The 9448-nt window shown below is 44.9% G+C and overlaps 1 protein-coding gene and 2 non-coding genes across 3 annotated transcripts; all 3 read left to right on the top strand.

The window, feature by feature from the left end:
- The first annotated feature begins 71 nt into the window (after positions 1-71).
- rpl18a (ribosomal protein L18a) lies at positions 72-2047 on the top strand. Its single transcript, XM_060048535.1, has 5 exons — positions 72-163; positions 806-985; positions 1124-1253; positions 1480-1589; positions 1868-2047. Exons 1-5 carry the CDS (start codon positions 146-148, stop codon positions 1958-1960), a joined length of 531 nt encoding a protein of 176 aa, XP_059904518.1. The 5' UTR covers positions 72-145; the 3' UTR covers positions 1961-2047.
- Positions 598-731, top strand: LOC132456687 (small nucleolar RNA SNORA68). Its single transcript, XR_009525553.1, has one exon. It is a non-coding gene; the product is annotated as a small nucleolar RNA SNORA68 (small nucleolar RNA).
- Positions 2048-2166: 119 nt separating the features above from the next.
- On the top strand, positions 2167-2300 carry LOC132456686 (small nucleolar RNA SNORA68). Its single transcript, XR_009525552.1, has one exon. It is a non-coding gene; the product is annotated as a small nucleolar RNA SNORA68 (small nucleolar RNA).
- Positions 2301-9448: the final 7148 nt, after the last annotated feature.

Raw genomic sequence — 9448 nt, 5'->3', positions numbered from 1 at the left:
CAAACATTAAAACATACCAAAAATATATTTATTATCGCCGCCAAAAAAAAGCACTATCTCGTTAAGCCCTGCCTTTTCGTACTTGACGTGCGGAGTCTCCGCCCAACTACTTCCTCTTTTACTGTGGCAGTCTGCGAGAGACACCATGAAGGCGTCGGGAACAGTACGTAAACGTTATATTTATTGTTTTAAATGTGTTTTACACGGCTCTTTTGGCAGAATATCGCTGAGTAACGATATAGTGGTGGTTTGGGACTGACTTGTATGGACATTTAAGGTTAATTTTGGAATTATAACGTTAAACGCGTCCAGGCTCCTGGCGACACAACATGGCGTCTCTTTCGCCATGTGGACGATGGGAGCTCTTAAATTATACTCCAAATCACGATCACATGCGAGATGACTTTATGCAAGTTATTACTGGTGTCCAACTGGCATCTCGAAAATGCTATATTCAGCAAAACACCACTGCAACCTAATTGAACCCGATCAGCCGGTAGCTGCTTTAGCTATAATGCTAACATGAGCTGCGTGGCCTCATTCGCGCTACAAGCTCTTCGTTTTGTGTTGTCGGCCGGACACTCAACTCTATACTCTAATGCACACAAACCCAAGGCCCTGTCTAACCAGTGACATGCTCTTAATGCGTTGTGCAAAAATTAATCTTTGAATCTTGTCGCCTTTCTCTGATGCTGTTGTGCCGTTGAAAGTGAATCCAAGGTTTAACACGTCGCCCTAACTAAACAACTTTGTAACTCCTATGCCGTTACATGAATTAACTTTTCCGTTTTTCTTCACTTGACAGTTGAGGGAATATAAAGTGGTCGGGCGCCTCTTGCCCTCGGCCAAGCTCATCGCTCCTCCTCTGTACCGCATGAGGATCTTCGCACCCAATCATGTGGTGGCCAAGTCCCGCTTCTGGTACTTCGTCTCCCAGCTGAGGAAGATGAAGAAGGCCTCCGGCGAGACGGTCTATTGTGGCCTGGTAAGAGAACGACCCTTTCACGTCAACAGATGACTGTGATGTGACCACTTAATTGGCCATGCTCAATGCGTTATTCCAAGTATCGTAAATATCCATTTTTCCCATTGTTGCTTGAGAGACTTCTATTCGTGTCATCAGGTACACGAGAAGACCCCGCTGAAGGTGAAGAACTTCGGTATCTGGCTGCGTTATGACTCTCGTAGTGGCACCCACAACATGTACAGAGAGTACAGGGATCTGACCACCTCTGGAGCTGTCACACAGTGCTGTGAGTACACGCAACCTAAATATCCACCACTGTTCAATCCCATCTTCAAATTGTTTCGCCTATCATCCGGTTATTGTGCACTATTCATGAATTGTTTGACTTGAGTTAAAATTCTGGTGTTTAAATCATTTGTGAATTGGTTCATGGCTATGTAAAGAGTTCCTGTTGGTAGACGTGTCCAGCTGCCATGTTTGTATTTTTTATACGTGTTCTCCTTTTCCTTAAGACCGCGACATGGGTGCCCGTCATCGTGCCCGCGCTCACGCCATCCAGATCATGAAGGTCCAAGAAATTGCCGCCAACAAATGTCGCAGACCGGCCATCAAGCAGTTCCACGTGAGTACTCCCCCATTCATACTCGCAGGTTTTCCAAGCCACCGTCTTTTTCTCCTCTTCTTGGAGGACAGTGATGGTGGGCTGGTCCTGGCTCATAAGTGCACGGGGTCTGTTCTAAACTGGGTTTCCGTGCATCTAATGTCGACTTAAAGCAGTCTTGATGCACACCTGCCTGTTAATGTTGTCTATTTAACTGCGGGTGTCGTACTGTACTGTTCCTGGTGTAACTCTTTGGCCCGACCGTAACCAGTGGTTTCCCCTGATCTTCTTGTCTGCAGGACTCCAAGATCAAGTTCCCTCTGCCCCACAGAGTTCTGCGTCGCCAGCATGCTCCCCGCTTCACCACCAAGAGGCCAAACACCTTCTTCTAGAGGAATTGTCTGTTATCACTTTGTGCGGGAACATAAAAACTTCACGTTTTTGTTATATATCTATATAATAAAAACGTGTTGAACAAATGGCGTTTTGAATCTTTCTTCTTCCTGAAACGCAGAAGTAACACGCGTTCTCTTGTCTGGAGAGAACCCCCAGGTTTTTGTTGGATTCCTGTGGTTCTAGGCTTGTAGTTCTAGGCTCGTATGCACACAAACCCAAGGTCCTGTCTAACAAGTGGCAGGCTCTTAATGTGTTGTGCAAAAAATAATCATTGAATCTTGTCGCCTTTCTCTGATGCTGTAGTGCCGTTGAAAGTGAATCCAAGGTCCAACAAACGTGGCCTAAACATTCATAGAACGCTCGGTTCCATTTGAATCCTGTTAGTCACCCTCTGACGAATACATGTGCTATTGGCGTTGTCTACATTGGATTCATTAAAGCAATGATGGACAGTCTTTAAATTTGTAGGGTTTACCCCTATTTTGATACAGGGTGAGGTTCTCTAGGATTTTTCCAAGGTAAGTGGTTCTACAGCAGAAGTTGGGCAGTGGCTGTAGGCTACCTCACATTGGCAATACCGGTCCCAACGAGCTACTCTGCAAGATTAAAGTGAATTCTCTTCAAGCAGTTTAGGGAAGCCCAACGTTAAAGGCCGCATTTGGGTCTGCATTTTGTTGAAAATGAGCGGAATTTCTATCCAATAGCTGTCATTTGAAATGAACAAAATAAAGAATTTAAATGCATTTCTCTGAATTGTTTTTTTCTTGATGTGCTTTAAAATGTGGGTGTACTTAAATTAATCTTCCCATTTTATTGAATATTTAATTATGGTAATATCCTGAGACTTCCGATAATTATGGGAAGTCTCTACTTCCCCCATTTTTCATATATCTTTGTAGCCCAAAATGGTCTTGCCTGGTCTAGAGGAAAAAGATTTCCACTGAGGAAAAGCCAGTCTTGGTGAGGCTGTTGGTAGGAAAAATGGTTGACCAGGAATTTTGGACCACACGATGGCAGGCTTCCCTAAGACATGGTATTTTCCCTGCCTTCTCGCACCGTAAATACCAGAACGGGGAAACGCCTCCCTCAATTAAATTATGATGACTCAGAGTCCTACAATTGATTACTCCAAGTCATTGTGTAATTGCTTAAACAAGTCTTCCCTTGAGAGCCTTTCGGAGCACAGGTTCCTCAAACATCAAACTTGCTGAAAAGGCCATGCTCAGACCTAGATAAGTCGTGCAGCTGATTGTGCTCATACAGAGATTTCATCCTGGAGAGAGAACAGAAGTTATCCCTAATGTCCAGAGTCTACCATGCAAGCATCCTTGAGTAAAATACCTCGATAGCCCCTACCGCTCCTAGATGAGCTGTATCTGAATTAATTTGGGCACTTTGGATTGAAGCCAGTGGCATCACTGCTGTTTTGTTCGGGGCTAAAGCCTCGGATGTTATTTAATTAGCCCCGAATATGATCTTTGAAAAAAAATAATATATATTTATAAACATTTATAAGTAGCCTTGTCTAGATAGTCCTTTTGGCAAGAGAATAAACGACATCCTGTTTACCACCTCAAGTGAATTAACCTATCCTATCCCCAGTCAGATCCGTGCGTGTGTGTGTGTGTGTGTGTGTATATGTGTAAGGTCTGCCTCACTTGTATTCATTTAAAATCATTTTACTCTGAAATAACTTGAATGGAACTTTACATGTTTGGGGATAAGCAGCACAGCAGTCAGGTAGATATTTAAAGCTATAATAAACCGCGTATTTCGTTTATTTAGATAAAGCATTATGAAAAAGTTTGCATGCACAATAAAGCATAAAAATAATTTTAATTTTCCCTCTGGGATAAGCCCCGGATGTTTATGAAACCTAGAAATCCCCACCCAAATCTATTCTCTTGAGTAGAGGCAATAAAAATGCGATATGCGTGGAAGAGAGACGGAGAAGGGAGGAAGGAGAGGAGAAAAGGATTAGAGGGGAGAAGGAGAAGAGAGAGTATTTATTGACCAAACTGTATGGAGTGTATCTATTGTTGGTGTGTGTGTGTGTGTGTGTGTGTGTGTGTGTGTGTGTGTGTGTGTGTGTGTGTGTGTGTGTGTGTGTGTGTGTGTGTGTGTGTGTGTGTGTGTGTGTGTGAGTGGGGGGGGGGGGGGTGTATCTATATAGTTTGTATCTATTAAGTTAATCTTTGGTGTGTGTCTATTTTGTGTGTTTATCTTTATGGTGTGTATCTATATGGGGTGTATCTATGCTGTGTGTGTATCTATATGTTGTATACCTATATGGCGTGTGCGTGCATATATTGTGGCAACCCGGCCGTTGCCAATTAAGGAGATGAAGAGCACCTGAGGTCTGAGGAACCGGTGGAGAGGCAGCTTGAATAGCCTGCTTCTCCACTCATTCGGGGCTCTCTCAGCCATGTGGCTCGTGCCGGGAGTGAGGACAGCCGAGTTGGAGAGACGCGGTAGTGGGAGATCGCACAAACCCACACTAACGCTAATACGCTTCCCCCCCAGGACTGAGTGGGAGAAGACGCGGGAGCGATAGAGACGCCGACCTCGCAGCCGGACCAGACCCGGAGACGGCCCTTTTTTACCCCATAAGAGGAAGAACTTGTTGTCTTTTGTTTTACCCTTTTCACACGTGAGGTAAACGAATAAAAAACGTTGACCCGCAACCCTGTTTGGAGCGTCTCCTTCTAAATTCCCAGCCGCCGACGATCGGGGTTGCCACAATATATATTCAATTCAATTCAAAAATACTTTATTGGTCCCCAGGGGGCAGTGTGTGTGTGTGTGTGTGTGTGTGTGTGTGTGTGTGTGTGTGTGTGTGTGTGTGTGTGTGTGTGTGTGTGTGGTGGGCGATGACTCCAGTTTAACCAGTGAATGAGTCTCTCTGGTGTCTTTGATGAAAGCTTCCTTCTCACTCCTCAAAGGGCCGTTCAGGATGCTGCCAAGTGCCAAGTTACGGTTGCAATGGAGACGGTATCTCGCAGAGCGCTCAGAGAGCAGATGTTCTCGTGTGGTAACATCGCCCTCTGCTGTCCACATCCGCTCACTACACACACAGGGACGCAAGATCACACGTGACTTCCTTTTCACCAACTTGACGTCAAACAGTAGTAACGCACGCACGCACACACACAGTATGAATCTAAATCAGTCAAATCAGACTCATCCCTTTAGTTAAATAAGGGAGGTCATTTCAGATCAAACACAGAGCTGAAATAGCCTCTCACAGTTATTACTAATTAGCTCCCCTGCCGCAGCTGGCCTGCCAAGTGGTTTTCTTAATCAGTTAATTGGTTGCATCTGGTGCGTTTAACTTAAGAGGGAACCGGACAGTACGTTGGCGTCCTCCACTGTTTGACGTCCTCCACTGTTTGGCAGTGTAGCCTCTCCCAAACGCGGTATGTTGTGTTCCTAGAAAACAGAACGTTGTATGTTGAATATAATTCACTGATAATGTGTGAAGGAAATCGGGGATTGCGGTGGTTTAACTCAATTTAAATAATGATTCTACCTGAAAGTAACATTTTAGAGACTATACATTCAAACTTGTCAAAGTAAGAGGTAAATCACTCTTGACTAATGACAGTCAAATAATTATAACTTATATTAAAAAGCTGGATTGTTTAATTATCTTAATCATTATTTAAAAGTTGGATGATCCCAAAAGCCCTGAATTTGTATTGTCATTCATTTATCTGATTTAATGGAGATGGTAGATGTTTTAACGGTGGGACAGTGTCCAAGTTTGGGGGCAATAATGAGTAAACTATTCGTTCCTTCAAAGGTCTATCATGGATATTTAACTGCAGTTCTGTGAGTATCCCAACTTAACCATGAAGATGAACTGCAAACTGTAAGTCATTAGTTTCTTATTACTCTTGGGCACATTGATGTATGTTGGCTTCCTGGTGAGTTAACCCGTTACCTGAAGGTTGATCTGAGTAGTCAGGATGTTTTATTGGTTCATGGGTTACTTAGGTGTTTGGTTTATGTTGGTTTTAATGATTTGTTGAAATGGTTACAGGCTCCAAATTATTGTTGTAAGCTGGGGGTTGGGTTCTGATATCTTCAGTCTTCGTTCATGCTACTCTCCTGAGCTCTGCATCTTCATCACATGAGTGTTGCTTTACTAATGAGGTTGTGGTCTGAGTGAGCAGAGGTGCATACTGGGATACAGAGCTGTCTGAAGTCTACAGGTCTGTAGACACGCCCCCTCAGGGGAAACCAAGTGTTTGAGAAACCGTCGTGACATCAGTTACATGGACTAGAATGTTCTTTAAGATGGAGACAGGGATTCAGAAGGAGAAACACCAGGGGGAGATGAGGGGGCTCCTCATCTCAAAAACACAACTTCAGTCTGACACAGAGAACCATGGAACACATTCAACAGTCCCCTCCAGGCATCGTTACTCCTCAGGAACAGTTTCATTTCCAAGAAGGTCTTATTTGGGGCCATCCCCATATGGATCCTGCTCCTCAAGAGCCACCCCCCCTCCACTGGGTGGTCTTCTGAACAGATGACCTCCTTCCTGTCCTCAGGCTGACTAAAGTTGCACCGTTTGCATCCGTGACGGCCCCTCATTCAGGAAACCACTGGACTACAAAGACATGACTTCAGAGACGTTGAATTAACCTGGGACACATTTTAGGGACGCCAAGCATAATGCATCACCAATGTGGGACGCCACTGAAGAATGTTGTACATAATTTACGTCTCTGGAGACATTGGTTGTTCTGTTCTGGGTGCCCTGGCAGGAGAGCTGGGGGTGGATGATGGAATGTAATTTGGCATGAGGTTTTTACCCTGCATGATTGTTTGGCCTTTTATGGCTCAGTGTGTGTGTGTTTGGGTTTGACATGAGATGGATGATTTTTGAGCATCACTAGGGTTCTACTGTGTGTGTGTGTGTGTGTCACACCTGGCATGGGGTCCTACGTGCCTGTCCTGGGTTCTATGTGTGTGTGTCCGGCTTGCTTTGACAGTGATAATGTTCATACGGGGGTCTGTGTGGTTGGCTTGGGATATTGGAATGGTCAACTAAATCATACCTGATGGACGGCCACACGTTTACCTAAGGGCCTCCAGGAGACATGAAGAGCCCAGAGCGACGCTGCAGAGCGATATCCATCACACTGGGCAGGAAGGAGAGTATCCAACTCAAGTGTAAAAGGATGCAAGCGGCGTGTTCAGATCAGTGACTTCAAACTAGGACTACATCAACAGGGTCAATGGAGGATGGACACCAAGGAATTCCACAAGGAGAGTCTGACATTGGAAAGGGACCTAAATGGATATTCAAGATGACCTTCAGACCTGTAATGAGACGGCTCTTCCTACCTGGCTGGATTGATGGAGAGCCCTGTGGATCTTGTCTTGCCCTCAGTTGCGCGTCTTCTCAGGCTGAACTGTATTTGTTTCGGACAGGACTAGCTGAACGATTGGTTCCCTCAAATCAGAACCAATCTGGGAACTCCAACTAGTGCGTTCTTCGAGCTGAAGTTGTGCTCTTCAGCTGAGGAGGTGTAAAGAGCAGAATGTTTCAAAGTGTTCCATGGTGCTCTGATGAAGACCGTTGTTGTGTTCCACTGGCTGAGAGGAAGAACCCTCACACCTTCCTCTTGGCCTTTCTCCTCTGAGAATCGTGGAGCCATCTTGAAGGATATTCCAGCGCATGTAACTGATGTCACGACAGATTCTCAAACACTTGGTTTCTCCTGAGGGGCGTGTCTATAGAACTGAAGACTTCAGACAGCCCTGTATCCCCGCATGCATCTCTGCTTACTCAGACCACACCCCAATGAGTAGGATGCAACACTCTAGCGATGGAGTCGTAGAGTTTTATAAGTAACGAGGGAGCAGACAAAGGTGATCAGAACACAATGGCATGTAAAGTCTGTAAATCTTTAAACCATGAAGATGGTTGGATAGTTCAGGAATTGGGCTTCTTTTTATTATGGGCAGTCCTTTCACTCGGATGCCCACTTCTCACTGGAGCTGTACATGTGTTGGCTGGCTGGCATGATTTGCTGTTGGTGATGAGGCGGTCTGGGTGACGTTGCAGGGCTATGGTCGGCTCTCTGTGAGCTCAATGTTTAGATTTGCTCTGTATGGTTTGTACCCTGAATAATCTAGATAATTGTAAAATGTAGACACGGTTTTGTATTGAATGATTCCAGGATTTTAGGTTTAAAGTTGTTGCGGGACGTCCATGGTAGTTTGGTTCTTCGTACGGTTTTGAGTGATATAACTTGTACACACTGGGTGCATAATAATGTAAAGGTACACTGAATAGTAGTATTGACCAACAGCAACAAACAGATCTCCTCAAGGTAAGTCTGTTGGCTGTGTTTTAATGAAGACCATCGCTGGACTTCAGGATCTTCCTCCGTTCAGCTCAAGGTGAGGCGCTGTTTCTGTTTTTTCTTTGGTTGGTTCCGGCCGGAATGTTCGGATTCCAGTCGGACGGTTTGTGCTTCCCGCCGTGGAAGGTTCTGAGTGCGGTCACTTGATTTAGTCCCAATGCTTAGCATAGAACGTTGTAGTCTTGACAACCATAAGAACCCACCTGGCAGTTAATTGGACGGGAGTCCCCTGAGGGAATCGGGCGGTACGTTCTGGATTGTATTTGCGTAACCTCGAGCTGTTGCCAACGGAAACTATTTTTCAGTCGTTTCTATTAGGAATTGTTGCCCCTTATCTTAAACAACTTAAGTTTGATATCAAATGCATACTGACACGTACGTCGTACAATATGTTGATAATTTCCGATGGTTGCGCCGTACTTTTAACCACGATGACGGGACTCGCGCTGCGTACAAAACAGCGTTCTACTTGCGGGCTAATTTTTGACATCAGTGAAGGCTGAAAATCATTTCAAGGTGGAAGACAATTTGACATTTCTTCAACGGAACCCAGCACCTGAATATGGCTGAGTATGTTTGATTTTATATCGATACTGCTTAGTGTCCTTTGTTACTTCAGCTTTTGTACGTTCTAAATATCTGCCGTCATTAATTGCCACAGAAGTTAAACCCTACCCAATGGAATGACGTTAAACGACTTACCAGCTGGATAGTTACCAGCTGGATAATATCAAAGCTAAAATAATGACCGTCCTTCACACATGTTACAGTAGAAGATACTCTAGAACTGTACAAGGTTAAAAAGGTAACATGTAGTTTGTCCCAAGGTGTCTGCCTCCTCACCCACTGCAAGACCTCCACCTCCTCCCTCGGAGCCAGACCTCCACCTCCTGTCAGAAGTCCTCCAGAACCGGTCAGTGCTCTGTGTGAGTAGAGTCTTCTCAGGTCAGTTTCAATGCATGGCCTGAACCACTTCTTTATACTTGTGGACTGCTCCGTCTTCATTCCCAAAAACGAGATGCTCATGTCTGGTCTCTCCAGTCTTTTCTAGCCTTGAGTTATAAAACCTGCTGCTGTAGCTGAAAGGCGAGGCTGAGAGGCTG

Source organism: Gadus macrocephalus, chromosome 4, assembly GCF_031168955.1.
Source record: "Gadus macrocephalus chromosome 4, ASM3116895v1".
Lineage (NCBI taxonomy): Eukaryota > Metazoa > Chordata > Actinopteri > Gadiformes > Gadidae > Gadus > Gadus macrocephalus.
This window is presented reverse-complemented; position numbering and strand designations above follow the sequence as displayed.

Bases quoted from the DNA above. Each gene is read 5' to 3' on its own strand.
- rpl18a (XM_060048535.1), top strand. The intron at 1,254-1,479 runs GTGAGTACACGC...CTTTTCCTTAAG, and splicing joins TGGAGCTGTCACACAGTGCT to ACCGCGACATGGGTGCCCGT. The intron at 1,590-1,867 runs GTGAGTACTCCC...TCTTGTCTGCAG, and splicing joins CGGCCATCAAGCAGTTCCAC to GACTCCAAGATCAAGTTCCC.